The sequence below is a fragment of the Ceratosolen solmsi genome, unplaced genomic scaffold (genome assembly GCF_000503995.2).
Source record: "Ceratosolen solmsi marchali unplaced genomic scaffold, CerSol_1.0 scaffold7, whole genome shotgun sequence".
Classification (NCBI taxonomy): Eukaryota; Metazoa; Arthropoda; class Insecta; order Hymenoptera; family Agaonidae; genus Ceratosolen; species Ceratosolen solmsi.
The window spans coordinates 10,105,201-10,126,323 of record NW_011948413.1 but is presented as its reverse complement, the minus strand read 5'-3'; the positions used below and the strand labels follow the sequence as shown (position 1 = coordinate 10,126,323).

The 21,123-nt window shown below is 31.7% G+C and overlaps 1 protein-coding gene across 3 annotated transcripts in view; it reads right to left on the bottom strand.

Moving 5' to 3' along the window:
• babo (TGF-beta receptor type-1 babo) overlaps positions 1–19,043 on the bottom strand; it is a 78,485-nt gene extending 59,442 nt beyond the window's left edge. For all 3 annotated transcript variants that reach the window (XM_011506165.1, XM_011506166.1, XM_011506163.1), the window contains exon 1: positions 18,599–19,043. In XM_011506165.1, the coding sequence (XP_011504467.1) occupies positions 18,599–18,689 (91 nt within the window). In that variant the 5' untranslated portion in view covers positions 18,690–19,043. The remainder of the gene's footprint in view (positions 1–18,598) is intronic.
• Between the last annotated feature and the right edge of the window lie 2,080 nt (positions 19,044–21,123).

Here is a 21,123-nt window from a genome sequence, read left to right as displayed (position 1 = left end):
AACGCGAGCCTATAAACATTATGAAAATCTGTTTCTTCGAACTTTTGTAAAAATATTTTTCAACCACTTGAATTGTCGCGACATTATTACTTGGTATTAATTATTATTCGACTTTTACATGGTTCATAAAGCTCTTTTTCATGTGCAATGAAGTTTTATTGATGTCAATAACAAAGCAAATTTATTTTTTACAACAACAATTAAATATCGTGATGATATAAGTACAGAGAGTATATACAAATTACGATAATTTATCGTTAAATTTACTTAATACTTAATAAAATTAAAAAAAAATATTATAATAATAATAATAATAATAATAAAACTTGATAGAAAACTAAAATCTGTAAATTCGGATAAATTGAGTGGATGAAAAAATTTTAAAATATAAATTATACTTAAAAATATAATGCTTTTATCTTCTTAAGATACTTTATTTCATAACTCTATCTCTGTCTAAATTTCGTAACCAGATACTGTCGATTCACCGATATAATATCACATTAACACGTTCATTGAATGGCTTCAGCGTCAACTCCGAGCATAACAATAACAATTTTCATAATTTTAATAGCTAAAAAGTCAAAAATTGATAGGAATAACTACAAACCTATCTGTATAAATTATAATCAGGTTGTCAAAGTACTTGGGTAACTCACAATTCAAAACCTCATTATTTTCAATCTTATGGAAAAATGGTATATAATAATCGGTAAACTTCATTATAAGTTAGAGCTTATGAACATTCTAATATACACAGAGTGGTAAGTCGAGGAAGGATTGAGCGAGCCTATGTATGTTGCCTTACGCGACTAAGAAAAAAAAAAGTCCAATTTCGATTCATCATGAAATTCCAACGCCGTTCATCGATAAAGTAGCCTAAATATTGTTCTTGGTCACTCGAAGCCTGATAGTGGCGCTGAAAAAAATAAGTCATAAATAACGCATGTGCTCTATAGGTTCAAGTACCCCGGAGATTATGCACAACTCGAATAACAAAACGCCCGCAAAAAAAGACGAGGATTCCGATTTCGGGCGTTAAGTGTCAGTTTGCGCGTTAAACTATCGGCCTCTTCGTTCCGTTTGATCGTTGTGGACAACAATGCACTTGGCGATAAATTAAAGAACTCAACGCACGATATGTGCGAGCGAGCGAGCGAGAGAGAGAGAGAGAGAGAGAGGAGGGGGCAATAATTCGATCTTTTGACACACTCGCGCGACTGCCTCCCCATGTTTTGAATTTACAATATGAAATAATGAAAAAATGCTATATAGTAATGTACTGATTACGCTTTGTAATAATAATACGAATGAAGCAGCCGATAAATAATCATTCTGTTGGAATATAAATACATTATTACATGGCAGGAAGTGTTAAAAGATATACCATTTAATTGCAAATTTGTAGGTTATAGTTAATTTCATGTTGTAAATTAAAGCTCAGGACTGAATCAGATAAAATTAATAAAATTTCGAAATAAAATATATCGATTGTCTAAAAAAAATACCAAAATGCATATGTGCTGTTAAAAGGACAAGTAAATGTATTTAATCATTATTTATTATATTAATTTTTTTATTAAATTAAAATGTTAATATATAAACTATTCGGTAAATATAATTTAATATAAGATTTCAAATTTAGAAATTTAAGGCATGTTAATGTTTGTCAAATTTATACTGTACATAAAGTAAAGCAAAAACATATTTTTTAAACAGCTTTAGATATACTTTTTATGGTTATAACAACACTATTTATATTGTTTTTAATCTTAGTATTACATCGTTTGATCAATAATATGATATGATAATTGATATTTCATAAAAATTTATTATCATTCATTATTATTAGGTAAAAATTTAGTTTACTAAAGTAATATAATTAATACTTGTTTTTTTTTCTTTTTTTTTCACTAATTCAATATTCTTTTCGATTATCTTCTATATACTATCTCATGCTATTAATATTTTTTTTCACATCGAATGATCAATAAGCTTATTTCACAGTCACTTGAGTTAAAAAAAGTTTTCATTTAAAAATAATAATTAACATCTCTTAAAATGATAATTGCCATCATTTGCTCATCTAATTATATACATTAACATTATTAGTTTATTCAAATAATCGAGAAATCGTTGTCGAGCAAAGGCTATTTACAAGTGAGCTAAACGAAATTGTATTGGTAGTTAAAAGAATAATACGGAACAGTGTTCAATCAACTCTCTTACATTATAAATTATTCGAATTCTGACATGATAAATCGTCGGTAATTCGCTTATTAGAACACAGAAATTACGCACCTACGAAAGCCATAAATTAAGATTATTCAATGAAAGTGCAAAATGCTGCTTCAATTCAGCACGAGGACGCGAAAAACTCTCGGATCTACAATACGAACTAGAATCGTCGTAAACGCTGTAACGAGCGGAATACGCGCGAATTACATGCGCGAGCAATCACATGCTCGGCCCGCATTCGTATGCATTCCGGCGTGAATTTGCCGAGGAGGAAATGGGGGAAAAAGATGTCGAGGGAGCAAGTCTGGAAGGAAAGGCGCACTTGTGTGCTTTGCTGAGTAGGAAGGATTCTAGGTGTAGAGGAGAATAAAGAGAATGGGGAGAGAGAGAGAGAGAGAGAGAGAGAGAGAGAAAGCAGGAGGGGAGACACTCCCCGTTGTGCTGCCTGACGTTCCTTCTTCGTGAGCTTTCAAGAAGCGCAACTGGCTTCGCTCATAATCGCTTGCCCGACTTGTTTGTTTCTCGTTTCCTTCTAGCTATCATTCTGTAATGCAGCTGTAAAAGTTTATTTATAGTGTGACTCCTGACAATCACCGAAAATCTCAATTGCCACTCATCGCCTTATCATACCATAAGCTTAGCTCTAAATTCTATTCATCCATCTTCGATCCACGGTCACAATCCTTATCATCGCACATCCAATTCATTCTATTGCCTTTTTTCTTATTAAATTACCTCCTGCCGATCACCTCTTCATTCCAATCCTCCCCCGACATTCCGTAAGGTATTTCACCGCTCACCTGGAGGTTTGATTCCATACCGAAGGTCGCAATTCCGGGGCGCGAGCGGCCAACGCTGCCTTCTTTCCAAGAAATAAAGCGAACTCTCCTCCTCCCCTATACACACATGGCGTTAATACTCGCGCGTGTGCATACGGTCACAGGCACACGTGGAGCTCTTTATAAGGTCGCTTTCTCACGGCAGTGGCCTCCCTTCTGATAATTCACTCGACGTCGCTGGCTCTCATCGCGATGAGGCTGCGACGCCTACACCGAAATGGCAAATTAAGAATGGAACTCGATTATGATGGACTTTTCCATCGTATGGCTATCGTAGGGCTACGACGACCATTTCAACAGCAGATCATGGGATCCATGGAATTTGTCAATTTAATGAATTCAATCATAATGACTAAACATTTGTTGTTCTAAACAAATTATAATAAGTTTTATTCTTGTATGTATCATAACTAAGTGCTTAGTGAAAAAAACTATTTTTTATTCAAAGATAATATAGTCTTTATGCTTGGTACGAAAGTATTTGATCGTTTACTTTCATGAAACGGCTTCTTCACAACTGTATCGAAGATTTTATTTAATTTTTTCATACACATAATTTGTTAAAATGTTTTATTAATTAATATGATACAGCTGTCAATGGAGTGACAATCCAATTTAGCTTCTGATAATCATATCTATACAGGAAAACGATCGCATTTAATTTGTTTACACAACTAAAATACGTACAATCACTAATAGTGAATCCTGTATTATATAATTGAATGAGCAAATATAATTAATACAGCACATGGAATGTATTTAATATTTTTTGTTTATTTTAATTATTATTGATTCCGTCAGTAACAACTACGTAAGGTAATAATAATAATAATAATAATAATAACAACAACAACAACAACAACAATAACAATAACAATAATAGTAATAATAATAATAATAAATTTGTTATAAAAGAAAAGAAAATATAGTAAACAAAAAATATTTAATTTTGCACAGCGAATGCAATCATAGAATACAGAAGTCAGTGGATAAATAAAATAATACTTCATAATTATCTATTTTTAAGTAATAAAATTATTATGTAACCTCACAGTTCTCAAAAGGATATAAGATCGAATCTAAATCAATAATATTATCGATATTCATTATGAAATAGTCCATCCATTACTCATAATATCTTTCAAATGGAGAGGAGAATGAAAATTTAATAATTTCTAATTGTTTAATCAAAGATGAGCGTACATAAGATATTTTGGATTAAAATTCAACATTCCCTTTCATATCAACACATTTCACGACTCTTCAACACGTTAAGATTTTATATTTTGACTTTGGCATATTAATATTCTAAATATATAAATAAATAAAAATCAAAAATCATATTAAAGAAATTAAAGATCATGCCAATGATATATTTTTAGTATAAAATATTAACAATTTTACAACTGAAACTAATAGAAACATATTAAGTGAAACATTTGATATAACGTTTTTCAGCGTTACACCGTTCATTCGCAATAATCATTTTTTCTACTTTTGCAGAATTCGAATGAAGGAATCATTACAAATTAATATTCTCTGACGATAATTTAAAAACAATACTTAATATTATATAGTAATAAACGCTCGAAAGCTGCAATTACAGAGTATAAAACATAAAGTATAAAATACTTCACACAACATTAATTATTATCGATTGAATGTAACTATATCTAAACACATATTACTATAATTGTACTAATAAACATTATAAGGTCATTTATTTAGATTTTTTCGTTACAAGGAAAGTCATTATTAATATACTTAAGTGTCACAACAAATACATGTTTCTACAATATTATAAGACTACTTTACTTATATTATTTGAGTAAAAAACCAATAAATAAGTATATAAGAATAGTGATGTTAAAAATTATAATATATTATCGTCATCCGCCGAATATTTACACCTTAAACCTCAACGCCCTTTTTATTTTCAACACGAATGCGGTTAAATGTAATGTAAATTAATTTGTTCACTAATCATCTTATTTTTACTATTTGATAAAAAAGGGAAATAAATGAAACAAATCGATAAGAATCTACAGTTAACGAATTCGGGATCTCTTTCTCTCTATCGTTTACCATGTCTCAACCAGCTGCTTTGACAACCGAAAAAACCAGCTACATTTGCATAATACAGAATTCACTGAAACTACCTGATACAAGCTATAAAGGACTTTTATTTTGCGGATCCTAATTAAGGGGAACGCCCGCTTCCCAACTTGCAGCGTTTGAACCTTTATTCTAAGAAATCAAAATTAAATTCTTTGTTTATTTCTGTCGTTTAATAACGGAGCATTCGTTTAGAACAACAATTTCTCATGAAGATCAATCCATTCGAGTCAATACAAAGAAAAGCGATCCACGTCGATACCTAATATACTTGCACATAAGTAATCGTATATTTATTATAAAATATCCTGCAATTTTCCTAATTTTTTTCATTCCCTGATTAATTTTCATTTCCAATTTAATTTTACCTATTATATAGATTTCAAATATAAAAATTTATATTTACGATTATTTTTAAATATTACTTACAATTCAAAAGAATTTTTAATCAAACGAATATATTTAAATTTTCGATTAACAGTGCAAACATAAACAAGGCATTCAATTTGAGTGTTTTACATTCTACATTAAAATGTTTAATATTTGAGGCAAAACATTTTTAGAATAAAAAAAAGATACGATTACGTACAATATAATTGATACGTATTCTAATCACACAGGCAGACGTGCGCCCGCGCGCACCCACACACACAAAATGAACAAATCTTTGCATTGCCAGAATTCATTCGATGATTTGCTCTAATAAAGAAAAACTGAAAATTCAGATCAAGTTAATTGAGATAAGTTAGACTACATAAGAAACAGAAAGTGCTAGAAAGAAATGTTGAAGCGTTTGAGACGAAAACATAAAGCAGTGCACAAAGCAGAATCGACAATGAAACAAGTACCTTGAGTAACTTAGAGTGAATGTAAATCGAATTAATTACATCATAATGAAATGTTTCGTAAAAATTTATCGGACAATATAGTCAAGATTATGAAAAATTGTATTTACAAAAAAAAAAAAAAATTATTGGATATGAAACAACAAAGCATGGAAGAAATTAATGTATCAATAATTTTTCTTTGTAAAATGATATGAAATTAATTCACAAATAATTCAGAAAATATATTTATTTACGACAGTTCAAGTTGGTATCGAGGATCACGACGAAGTAATCTTTTAACTTAATGTAAAATGTCCATGATAAAATCAATTCATAATTTATCATAATTTATGCATTAGGTAAATTACCGAAAAACATGGGAACACATTATTTACCACATAACATATTTCAATCTTAAGTATGTTCTAATTAGCGCATTTCCTTACTTGAATTTTTTACAAAATTTAAAATATTTATCTTTAGTTTACAAACATTAATTATTTTCAACAATTTTAGTTGTATTATTAATTATATTTACATCATATAGTACAGATATATTATAATACACACATAATTTCTTTATAATCATATTTAGATTTGTACGAACATTATTTTGTTTCGATTGTTCAAGTCTTTTATGTAACAATTCACTTTGAAACTTAAAAATATATAAAATTAAATGTTAAACTATTTTACAAAATATTAACGAAATATCGTACTGATACTTTATCAATTTGTGGCGAAGGTTGTAAAATAAATGTACTTTTTATTAATTCACCAAATTCTTAAGAAAAGATAAAAAACTCATCTCCGTTAAGGACCGCGTATGATTTTTTAGACTTTGGAGATCATCTTTTTAATGTTCTATTGAAATAATACTATTCAGTAGAACGTTGATTCAAAAATAATTGAGAAAACTATTACTTAACCATATTAATAGTATATTTCTGTGTATTAAAAAACTGTAGTAAAATAACTTGCACTCTTGTTTTAAAATTTAAGTACATTACGTAATATTATACAAAATGTAGGCTAGCATGTATTAATTTATATAAAGATATTCTATCTGTAATGAATGTTTTCCGGATTTAATGATAATAGACTCGGCCGTCAAGCAAAGTAATGAAAATTATAAAACAATCAAGTATGTTAGATGCATTAAAATTTAAAACGATCCATTGCTTAATCAGCTTTCATTAGATAAGTTTCCGTTGCAGAATGGATAGCAGAGATTTAATTCTTTTAGATACCTAAACGACATAATGCATAAGCATTGATTTTATCTTGAATCAAAAATAATCCCAGACAGAGCATGAAATATATAGAATTGGAAAATCAATCTGAAATACTTTCGTTAACGAGCTATTAAAAATATATATTCATCAGGATGAGAAATATTATTTCACGAAGCAATTGTAGAGGTCTCGGCAGATAAATCTGAAAATAATAAGCCAATCTCTAAATAAGCTCGACCTACCCTACGAAATAAACAAACGCTCTACTGGATCGTGAAATTGCCTTGGCACGATGATAACGCAAAATACTTGCCGATTAAAAATCGACTTAATCATGTACGCATTACAAACGTAATCGGTGTTTTTTGCTCATCGTAACGCATCGCATCGCATCCCGGCGATCATATATGCGACGAACCGGACAAAAAAAATCATCGGGCATCAATCGCGCGATTCGCTGCCGTATTTATAAATTTTCTTTACCAACGGTTACACCCAACTATTGCTAAACGGTATTTATTATGCAATGCAAATTCATATACTCCCCATCTCTCTTCGCCTCTTCTCTTTTCTCAACCACTGATTTTTACGGCTTTTTCTTTATATTTAAACTTCTTTTCGCGCGCGAATGCCGCCACTGACCCAAGGTAAAATTATACCTGAGCTTCACTCACTCACTCTTTTGTATTATTTGCTTGCCATTTGTATAAACATAATTTTTTATTAGATTCTTATAATGAATGCAAAGCTTTTAGGCAAACGTGCGTGTTTCGAATGAATGCTCTCTCAATAATTCGCCAATACTACTGCAATTTCATTATTCAACTATTTTGTAAATATCTTCAATTTTTCACATAAATACGATGCCATCGGGTATACTTGAATTCTCACACACTAAAAATAACAATCAAAAAATTGTAAACAATGCTATCTGTTCATTCATTTATTGTGCATTAAATTACAATACATTATGAATTTATGAACTATATATATTTAAATGCTACATCGTCCATAAATACATAACGCATTGTAATTTAATGCACAATAAATTAAAGAAATGATAGAAATATAATACATATTCGCAGTATATATATTATATATATATATATATATTTTTTTTTTTTTTTTTTTTTAATAAGCGAGTTAAAGATTCAACATAGAAATTTGCTCGTATGTAAGCTTATTGCAAATCTCCCAAGCACAGTAGATCGCTTGATGCATTTTACTCCGTCAAATAAACTATTTTTTACTCATACTGTTTTTAAACTCAATTATAAGTTGTATAGATATGCAATCTGTTTAATAAAGATGAGATAATAGAATGTGTAATACTTATATGTAATAATAATAGAATGTAAATACACAAGCTCTTTTTGCATATTCAACAAATTCAGTATTATATAAAAATTCCGCCGAACCATCATGTTTGTTTACAAAATTATAATTCAGTTATAAATAAAAACGAAAAACGATAAAACAAATATTCATATGCTAATGTGTTGACGTATATGTGAATATACATATGAATTTATAGAAAATTTTTTTTATAATAACGTTTTATTAAGTAATACATGCGATTATAAATATTATAGATTTCATAAAAATACTTATGCATCTCTGATTAATGCAAATGTCACATTAAATTAAAGATTCTTAATTTAAAAAAGAAAATTAGCAATTTAAAGCCTTTGCAAATGATATTATCATATGTGTTATAAATATTTATAAACCAAATAAGAGTTTGCCAACAAGATTTTAATATCCGCCATAGCTCATGTCTAGTCCAAGTTACTCGGTATGAAATTTCGATACATCACGATAATAATTAAAGTATCCATAGCTTTTTTAATTATTACAAGAGCTTTTTAATTTCGAATTGCTTGAATTTACAAATGAATAAGTGATATAGCATTAATTATTATTTTTGTACTGATACGTGAAAAGAGTTGTAGAAAAAATTTTAACTTTCACATTAATTGAAATTATTTTTTTATCAAAAAAAAATTTTATTTGTAAAGCTACATTGTATGTGGAAATTTTTGTCTACGGGAATTCATACAAATATTAAAATCACTCCTCTTAAGATTCATTTCAAATTGTTAAACCGTTTATAGAATAAACTAATTTATTATACAATCATTTTATTAAAATGACTTTTAATTAAAATTCTATCTTAATTCTCTATTGAATTACAGAAGACGAAAAAAAATACAAATTATCAGAGTATAAGGTCAATTTATAGTTGTAACGAAAGCATTTTCAAACAAAAGAAAACAATAAATTGCATTGTTATTATTGATATTAGAATGCTTTAGAATAAAAATTTTTGTTAGTATTTTTGTAAAAAACCAGCCATAAATTCTGTCGTTTAAACATCATTAAGATTCTAATTACTTATACGATAAGTAAATGTAATTGTATAAATTGATTTATACTAAAGTAATTAAGAAAATTGTGCAAAGTTGTGATTAAAAAATTTAGCAAATTTTGCAAAATTACTAATTAATATATCATGAAAAATGACATAAATTTGAATTAAATTTACGAGGTAATAAGCAATAAATATGAATCTTTGTTTAATCGATTCCATTTTATATATTAATTATATATGCATAAAATAATCATTATCAGTAAACGATAGGTGTATAGAGAATCTTATACAATATATATTCTATTTTTAAGTATTGCGATCGAAATGTTAAAACTTAAATCATTAATATAATTTATCATAAAATTTTTACATATTAAATATTAAATATCAGAGAAAATAAGGTATTTATATAGAAAAACTTTTTCTGCAATAATCCCATTCTAAAAATTTTATTTTATATAAATAATCGTTTGACTTGATAAAAATGACAAATGTACAATTCTATATGTACACGTATTAGAATTACTATACTACACGCCACAAATAATTAGCACTTATTTAATAATTAATTAATCAATGAAATTAAAGCGAGATAATATTATATTTTAGAAAATCTTAATAGTATTAATATTTTTAAGGACTTATTAAGCTTTTATTAACTTATTAAGCTTGATAATTTCATAAATATATTTTACGTTATCATTTTTTTTTTTTTTTTTTTTTTTTTTTTTTTTTTTTTTTTTTTTTATAATCTATACTTCATATTATTTATTAATTAGAATATATATTCTAATTTAATATATATTCTATAGAATATATATTAAAACACAAGCGACTTTTTTTGTTTGTTAATATCCTTATAATAATCTCCTCTGGTAAATAATCTTAATGAGCTTTATCAAACATTTTTTTACTCTTGACGACGACATCGTTCCCGATAAAAACGGTTACAAGCATTTATTTAATTTTGTAATTACAAATAAGATGTTACATAGAAGATGTCATAGGAAAGCCTTGTGCTTAACTGAATTCAATCGAAGAAACGGCATGGAGTGCAATTATAAAATCTGTGCGCGCTCGATCACATTATAAGAGTAGATTTCTGAATGTTAAAGATAGTTCTTAGTTTGACCGGATACGAGAATAACCGTAGAACGTGAAGCGACTACTACTGCTACAATATAGCCTGCGTACACCTGTTCAATTGACAGGAATTATGAAACAAAGTTAGATTTATTTAAATAATCAATTTCATTAGGTTGTTAATTTTCTCTCTTGCTCATCGCCAACAATACTCATTCGCAATAATTTTATAAATCGTTTCATTATATCGCAAAAAGCCCCAACATAATTAAATGACTAAAATTATATTAAGTATAATATTTGAAAGTATTTAAATTGTAATATTTAAAAAATCTTATACAATGTAGAAGCAATTTCCAATTTTAACTCTCAACTATGCATGGGGGCCTAATTGAATACTACGTAACGTTCATCGTTGTATCACACAGCACTTGAGCCAACTAACTTAATAAACTATAATAACACCAGGACAAAAAAATTATCCCATTGCATATTACTTATAAATCGTCGATATTAACAAATTGATATGAATTGATATGATGGAAATAGTGTAGATGTTTATCTTGTATTAGGAGTGGTAAATTAAAATTTTACCATTTTCTAATGAGAAAAATTGAATATTTTCATACTTTATTGGCTAATGAAAGTAGCAGTCATCGCTCTAAAGAACACGAAGGAAGCTCACCTTGAAAACTTTTCCTTTTTCATTTAATAATAATGTGTATTTAATACGATTTTTCTTCTTAATATTATCGACTTTTTTTATGATCAATTTAATAATATTTACACTAACAATAACGAAATAAATAGTTTTCATACAATAGCAACATTAAAAATAACACCCTTACGGTAAATATAATGATCTTGTCTATTATAAATATATTATATTGTTCTAATGATATAAAAAAAAAAAAAAAAGAAAGAAAGAAAGAAAGAAAGAATTACATATAATATTCACATACTTACGTATAAGACTAAAATAATAATATATAAAAGTGAAAAATTCGTGACAAAATTATTAAAATGTTATATTTATATTCATATATACACATCTAATATTTATAAAGAAAGCGAGTCCCGTAACAACTTTTACACGATTCAAAATCCCATTTCAGAATTCAAAGTATCAAACAATAATTTCAATTTATTCCTTCGATACACGATTGTTCAATAACAGTTTCCATTTATCACTAATTCGTTGCATAATTGAAATAATTCATTCGTTAAATAAAATTATCAGTAGACCATTTATGTTAGAATGTGTTTTTACATAAATTTTAATATTTATATTCCAACTTTCATGTTTTTCTTTTATTACATTTGTTATTGAAATTTTACATTCACACAATTACGTATAATAATATAAATTAATTCCTTATTCGGCATAATTAATGTTTTATAATAAAACATAAATGTTTGCTCATTCATATTCAATTGTTGTGATTATTAATTCATCCGTAAACTACACATATCCTTTTAATTTGCTATAAATTATTACCTCAAATCATAATTATGGATAATAAATAAGCGATCCATTTTCTCTGCTAAAGCGTATATTTATGTACTTTGTAAATGCGTTTAAATCACAACAATACTGTATATAATGCAAATTTCACACGATTACCGCACCGCGTAATAATATATATATATATATATATATATATAAAAATTTTTAAAGTACTAAACTTAAATATATTGTACGTTAATTATTTATTATCGTGTTTTAATCGTGTATCTAATATACATTACACGCACAAATAGCATTAAGGGGAACAAATTCTCATAGACATTGAGTTTTCTGTCCAATGGCACAAGGCAAACATTTCAAGGAGTCTAATTGTACTTCCGTGCTATAAACCTCAGAATAATTATTGAATTGCGTATTGTTGATTTACTGGCTTACACATGTTGGTGTAATGATAAAAGATTTTATGGGATATACTGGAATGTCTGCGATGGAGTGTCTAGCATACACTACATGCCATAAAAAAATTCCCAAGTACACGTTAGCCTAGGCTACTCACATTAAATATAATTAATACGTATGGCATTAAGTAATTCCAGGTAGTCGTGTACCAAATGTACACGGTACTCCACTTGCTTATACACATCTTTATACACATGCGCACTAACTGTACATTTCTGTAGTAATGTAAAACTGTGTCTATTTGTTTTGAAAATACATACAAAATCTCTTAACAGTACGATGACACAAATAATATTTCTGCTTAATACCATAAGCAGCAGCTCTCGATGTAAAATAAATATGTATGTAAATAATGTATTCTCGTAATTCAAAATATTGTGAATTGCATTATAAGAGGCGAGATTTAATATTATGATTCGTAAGAAAATGATTAAATATTTATTAAAATTAATATTATTTTATTACAATTTACGTCGTTACAAGTTAAGCTTTTTATTCTTTTTCTTTGAATTCAAGATTAAAATAAAGAAATATGGAAGAAAAAAGAATCTTATAATGATATTACAAATTTATAATTGTTGTTATCTCTCTCTCTCTCTCTCTCTCTCTATATATATATATATATATATATATATACATACATATATTGTTTGTTTTATATAATATATTTGAAATGAAATCTATTTATGGGATTTATGGAAAAGGATTAAGAACAATTAAATTTAACACTGGTGTAGCTTTATAAAAAAAAAAACATAGAATTACAAAAAAATTATATAGAAAAAAGATAATTTACCAATAATAAATATATTTAAGTTCCAAATCGCTATAGGATTTCTAAAAGCAGATTTTTTTATATTTAAGCGACGCCTAGGGGTTTGTAGAATATAGGACAATGTTATTTATGAGAAAAGAAATATTTTTTTACCTCATATTTTACATTACGTGTAGTGACTAGCGCAATGTGCTCCGAGCACTTCTAAAACTTTAAACATGTTTTTTTTTTAAATACTTTCCTTCAAATAGCGCTAAAGATAGTATACAATGAATGATTGCTAATTTCTTTAAAATTTCAAATGTAATTTAAAAATTACATAAAATTTTGAAGCATAAAGGACATTGATTTTAATAGTTTTTTACAATTACTTTTTACTTGTATGAATACTTATTTTAATATAAAATTATTTAACAACTATTTATAAATAAATTGGCGTATTAAGCTTATTATTTTACATATGTAAAGTACGTAGTAATTGTAAGATTTTTAGAGTTTTAGTTTTTATATTTTTCAAAAATTCCAAAGCTTAACTTATTACAAGAATTTGAAATTTGGTATTGTCTGTTTAGAGAAAGAACTTTCGTCTATATCATCATTTTGGTCTATTACATACGCAGATAAGCATGAACTTACTTTTACAAATAGTTTCACGTATTTAATATACAATCGGTACTAAAATTATTCTTACGTAAGTAATTTGATTTAGAATTTTAGAAAATACTAGATCATCAATAAATTCAATGAAATAATGGGAAAGAACATATACACCTTCTTTCTCCTCTTTTTTTTTTTTTTTTTTTTTTTTTTTTTTTTTTTTTTTTTTTTTTTTTAACAATTATAATACAATAAACTAACCCAATAGGGAAAAAAATCCCAGATATTTTTTGCAATAGAGATTTGATATATAAAAAGCAAAAAGCATAGGCAATGAATTTATTGATTAATTTTAATTTTCAATTACAAATTAAAGATATTTTGGCCCTTAATCGGCAAGCGAAATTCTAACTAAATAAAAAGACCTATCAATTAAGAAAAAAAGAAAATAATATCAATTAAGATAATTATAGTAGAACAAACAACAAATAAAACGAGGAGATTCATTAGAACGTATCTTCATTAAAGTCGGTAAAGTATCTCAGATCCGTTAAAATGTGCCTACGTCACTTAATATATTAAAACAAAAGAACCTATGAAATTCAATACGGTAAATGATAAAGGATTTTATTATACAAATAACGCATAGCCACTGTAACATATATGTCTATCCGTTTCGATTTCATGCATATGTTACGAAAATTCTGGCCCTTACATTCGAGATTATCTCGTGAATGCACAAACGCATGATGTAAGGGAGGCGGCGTTGGCATATGCATGTATATAAAATATAAACACGTCGCGCTTTTTTCGCGTAATATCGATCTCCTCTTGCTCCTCCGGCACTCCGTCTCACTTCCTCCCATTCCCCCCGACCCTCTGTCACACTATCCCTCCATCACACTCTCTCTCTCTCTCTCTCTCTCTCTCTCTCTCTCTCTCTCTCTATCTATCTATCTATCTATCTCTCCTATCTACTCTTTCTCGAGTATTTCCCTTCCTCCTTTATAACCACCAAGCTCTAAAGCTCATACACGGGCTGTCATGCTAAAAGTCTACGTTTAGTGTATGTAGATTCGTCCCGTTAGAGTGAAAATTGCATACTTTCCAATTGGATTCCTTTTCAAAATTAAAAGAAGAATGACTATTGTGAAAAGTTCACATTGTTTCGTCCTCGTGTTTTCTCTGTAACCAGCTTTTCTTTCAATTCCACTTTTATTCGGCATCCAAGTTCCTTCGATCAATAGGATTTAAAACCTCTTGTATTAATAATAAAATTGGGAATGAAAATTATTTTAGTAATCTAGCGGTACTGAGAAAAGAGAAATAGTATTCGATCAACACCCTCTCGAATACTTGATAATTACTCTCTTTTAATAAGTATCTTCAGTAATGAAAACGTTTGCAACATCTTTTCCCGTTTTCTTCATCTTTGTTTATTTCAATCTTTCTCTTTCGCTCACTAGTTAAATTGTTTAAATGCTGTCTTTTAATTTTTCCATTTTTTTCTTTGTTTTAACGAATTAATTTTAAAAAATTTGCCTTTACCAATGATAACGATTGACAACAATTACCTTTAATAATAACGATCGTCGGAAGGAAATGAGATTTTCATTCAAGCAAGTAAGCTACGGATCGATTGTTAAGTTAACAAAAATCAGATAATTCCCTCATATCGTCAATGTGCAGTGTAATCGATGTATAATTTGTACGTGAAACGCGACGATAAGTTACGTTATGTAATTACAATTTATTTTCACGCAAAAGAGCAATGCAATTTATCATTTGATTTATTGCCGAAAGCAAGCAACAATTTAACCTGATTTGAGATATGAAGAATTGATTAAGTGATTTCCATAAAATTGACCAAAGTTGAGCAATTTTGTCTTGCCGATAAAAGAACCGCTGACGGACCAGATCCATAAATGGACAATTTTCAAGATATCGAGAGGTAAAGGTCAAACTGGTTGGCGCTGCTGTGTAATGTAGTTCATAAGATTCCGATCCCAAGAAGGTAAGAAAACCACTTTTTTTTTTTCAGATAAACTGCATTGAAATACATTGCTGTCCACTTTTTCACATGATACCCAACAGGAATTTGAATCGGATTGTGATAAATTACGGTATACCTAATTTCTCCATTATTTAAACAATGACCTTTTTTTTCCATTAAGTACGATGAATTAGCGATGAACTTTGCTAGCTGAGGGATGTAGAAAGACGATCCTTACCGTCTCCTCAATTAATAAGAAATATTAATCTTGTACACGAATCATCCAGAGATAATCGAATCACAAGTTTTCTCTACCTCTGTCTATCCCGAGATTTCCCATTTATGTTGCTTTCTACACAATTCTTGACATTTACAATTTCAATGTCAATTATACTTGCCCGTAAATACGTATTGACGATGAAAGAACAAAATGTTTAATTTTGAAATGCATGATTTAGAAGTGCAAATGCTTCGACACGTAATTATAATATTTTCATTAAAGCGATCTATAAGCATAAATATTGATGTGCAAGTGAACAATGAAATATCATACAGAGGATGCGATAAGCTATTAAATCAACTGTAAAATTTAATATAAAAATTGTTGTAAAAGTTACGTAATTCTGCACGATTCTGAACATCAGCTTTCAATAACATATCGTTAAATTATAAATCAAACCTTATGGGACGTAATAAAGCCGATGGATTTAAAAAATAGGTCTCACCACTCTAATTATATATCGGTATATAAGCGATAAATAATTTAAATTTCATAAAACTACCTGCGCCCTACTACGATACGCATAATATGGTTAAAATCATTAAAATAAAATACCAAAATAGCATTAAAATATCATGACCGTTTAACTTTATACATACGTCTGTGTGTGTCCAAAAATATATAAATAGGCGTAATCATTGTACCTAATGTTATAAATGGATAAACACTTGTAATAATTACCAATTCTAATATTTTTGTATATAATATTATGAAACTGAAAAAAGAGGGATGATACAAATAATATATATATGCATATATATGCATATATATATATTAATAATAGTAATAAAGTAGAAGATGGCTGCAATGGCTCCAGGTTGCCTCTATATTTTCCACTACAAATTATTCGTTACAACTTTTCTTCGCACACAACGCGAGTAACCAACTATGAATTATCCCATCCTAGCAAGGCACGCCGTCACCGACAAGACAAACTAATTCTAAGCCGTCGCGTACTCGAATTCACATTATTCCCGATACCTTCTCAAACGTGCTGCGTCTGTCTCCTTTTCTCTCCCAGCAGTCCAGCATCCCAGCATAGGGAGGATGATTTTTTGCCTGGACTATCGAGACCTTGTCCGATAAAACTTGTTGTATTAGGCGTCAGTCGTCGATGGGCTGAGTGTACGAGATGATCGAGGATCATCCTAAAGGTCGATCGTGGAAAGGAGAGTGGCAAACGGCAGTTCTTCGCAGTGCAAGAAGATAAGAAGATATCTCCCGGCCGACGAAGAGTATCGTAAAAAAACGTGACGCTCGCAGCATCTGTGCGCGCGCGCGCAATAGCACTCGGGCAATGCGCCTCATTCATCTATCTCCTTATTACGGGCACGAAAAATATAAGCAGCCGGCCGCCCTCTCTCCCGATAATCCCGGCCGACTCCTCGTTGGCAAGCGGAGCCGTCGTCGTCGACATAACCAAGGGTAATCGCCGCGCACCCCTTGGCCACGGCCTTCCATTATGACAATATTGACCCGCGCGTTCATTCACAAATTTCGCAGGAACACGCGTGACAATATTTACAGCTTTCTCCGTGTAAAATGACGTATGGCGAAGGTGGTGGTGGGGCTGGGGGTTGACGGTGGAAGCGAGCCGATTGGGGCGGGAGGAGAAGAGTCGCGATACGGGGCGGTAGCCGGTGATGACGATGTGATGATGATGATAATGATGATGATGAGGAGGAGGAGGAGAAGGATGATGATGATGATGATGATGATAATGATGATGATGAGGAGGAGGAGGAGAAGGATGATGATGATGATGATGATGATAATGATGATGATGAGGAGGAGGAGGAGAAGGATGATGATGATGATGATGATGATAATGATGATGATGAGGAGGAGGAGGAGAAGGATGATGATGATGATGATGATGATAATGATGATGAGGAGGAGGAGGAGGAGAAGGATGATAATGATGATGATGATAATGATGATGATGAGGAGGAGGAGGAGAAGGATGATGATGATGATGATGATGATAATGATGATGAGGAGGAGGAGGAGGTGAAGGATGATGATGATGATGATAATGATGATGATGAGGAGGAGGAGGAGAAGGATGATGATGATGATAATGATGATGACGACGACGACGACGACGACGACGACGACGACGTCGCGAGTAAAGGAGGACGGAGATTGAGAAAGAGAAGAGGCCGGGCATCCGCGGGAACATAAATAAAGTCATGCCTGGGGAGAACGGGCGCGCGGCGCTCGAGAGGCGATCCTCGCCAAGGAAAAGACGAGCGGACGCCGGCTGTGTTGCGACCGAGAGGTTAAAGTAGCGAAAGCCTGGGGGACAAATAGCTCACCTTGAACAAGCAGCGGTGCGTGGATTAAGCAGAGGAGCGCGAGACAGTAGCCGTAGCCGCTGAGCAGCAGCGCGAAACCCTTCCTCGTCATCCTTGGCGACCGTAGCTCCCACGACGAGAAGCAGCTTGGCCGGGCTCCTCCTTGCTCAGGACGTCGTCCTCGGCATCCTCGCGGTCCCCTGACTCGGCCGCTGGGGGCTCGCCCTGGCCGTGGTGCGTCGGGGAGGCTTCGCGAGGCGGCGATAGGCCACGGATGATGTTGGAGTGTTGAAGTGTGTAGGAGTGTAGGAGTGGAGTGGAGTGGAGTGGGGTGGGTGCGTGCGTCCGTTTAAAAGTCCGGCGCTAACCGCACGTGCACTGGCATTAGCTCCGCTCCGGAACGTCAATATTATTATTACTATTATTGTTGTTGTTATTATTCTTCTCGTTGTTGTTGTTGTTGTTGTTGTTATTATTAAGCTCCGTCGGCCGTCCTCTCGCTCGGGCCCAGCTTCTCCGGGGCATCATCCAATGGGGCCGAGGCTCAGGGGAGGCTGCCGCCAACGGATCCACGTCTCCTTCGACGCGAGTGGCAGCAGCGACGGTAGTAGTAGCACGCGGCCATTTTCGAGGCTCTGCACACACACAAACACACGCACGCTCTCTCTCTCTCTCTCTCTCTCTCTCTCTATCTCTCTCTCTTGCTCTCTCTCACGCTCTCTCCCTTACGCTGCCGGCCCGCTCGCTCGGCCCGCTGCTCCCCTCGCGAGAGCGTCGATGCTCGACAGACGTGGGACACACGAGAACACGCGAAACACGCGGAAGGAGAACGGAGGAGGATTCGGCGAGGGCCTGGCGTCGATGGAAGTAACGGGGGAGCGCGTCCGAGGACACGGAGCCGATGTGCCGTGCCTGGACTACACGGGGATATTCTGGCGCGTCCTCGTCGAACCGCTGGAGACGCCTCGCGACACCGACACTCGCGGCTACAAGACTGTTTGCGGAGGGGACTCGCCGCGCGGGTTATAGGCTGCGGCGCGAATCGCGGATAACGTAATGGACCCAGGCGCCGCGGCCGCGGAGTTGCGCCGCTGTTGTTTTCGACGTCGCTGCGGTCGCTCGCTCAACCAGCCACTTTTCCTTCTATTTTTTGCGCGTTTGGGGCCGCGCACGCGCCCTTCGACGCCGCGGGAGATTCGAATGCGGCCACCTTGTTCCACGGCCGCGCCGCCGCCCCCGGCCCCCGCCACTTTTTTTGAAAGTACGCCGATGTATTCGGGGGCGGATGTACGCGTATATGCGGTGCATAGGGAACAGCGGGACGTACTACCTCCTACCCGCCCACCATCGCATGGATTATAGAAACTGGTTTTGAAAACTCGTGCGCCGCTCGACTTTGCGCCATATCAATAGTCGAATAAATTGTTATTGCGCGGATCAGCGAGATTCTGTGAGACGAGAGATTGAGAGAGAGAGAGAGAGAGAGAGAGAGCGTGCTCGCGCGAATGTCGTAAAGGGGACAAAAAGACTACACGACTACTTTATAATCAGAGAACGCTTTTTTTCAATTGAATATGAGCACTTCCCGCACGTCAATTGTTTATTAATGTTCTAATTAATGAAGATTCTTGGTATTGCTAGAATCGAGCGCCCACAAGTTTTTCTTCAAAAATTCTATAGATAGTAAATGACAATACGAATATTTCATTAGGATGCCGTTATCGACAATTCATGAATATGGTGCTAATTAAAAGTATACGAGTCTTTGATACTGACTATTTAACTTACACATTAACAATATACACATTATTATATACATATATTTTATTGTTTTACATGAAAAATGATTATTTTAAAAATAATTACATTTTTTACTCTTTGCGTCCATTAAAGATACTACAATACGAAATGAACTTTTTCTTTCGGTCGAAATTCTTGCGATTGGATCAATCTTATCACGTCTAAAATGATCTGAAAAACACTAAGATTATCATAATATTCACAAATATTGGTCTGAGAGTAACGGGAATTTTGATTCAAGAATTTCGTAATGTGACATTTAATAAATTACAATATTCGATAATTTATCTGTTTACAGAAAAAATATCTTTTAAAGCAATCGCTGAGACTTCTATTATTCAATCTTAAGATTTAACGTTATTATATCTGTTAAATCTTAAGATTGAATAATAGAAGTCTCAGCGATTGCTTTAAAAGATATTTTTTCTGTAAACAGATAAATTATCGAATATTGTAATTTATTAAATGTCACATTACGAAATTCTTGAATCAAAATTCCCGTTACTCTCAGACCAATATTTTATTATTAAACCTTTCTTCATACAATATCACTTCGACATCATACAATATCACATTTTTTCATTTTTGAAACTATTTTAAAATCTAAATCACTACGATTTATCATAACTGAATAGTTCTACTATTTCAAATATAAAGCTAAAAAATATTCATATTGACCTCAATAATATTTTAATATACAAGTACGAAGAAATTACATTTTTTTACATTATTTTTCATATCTCACA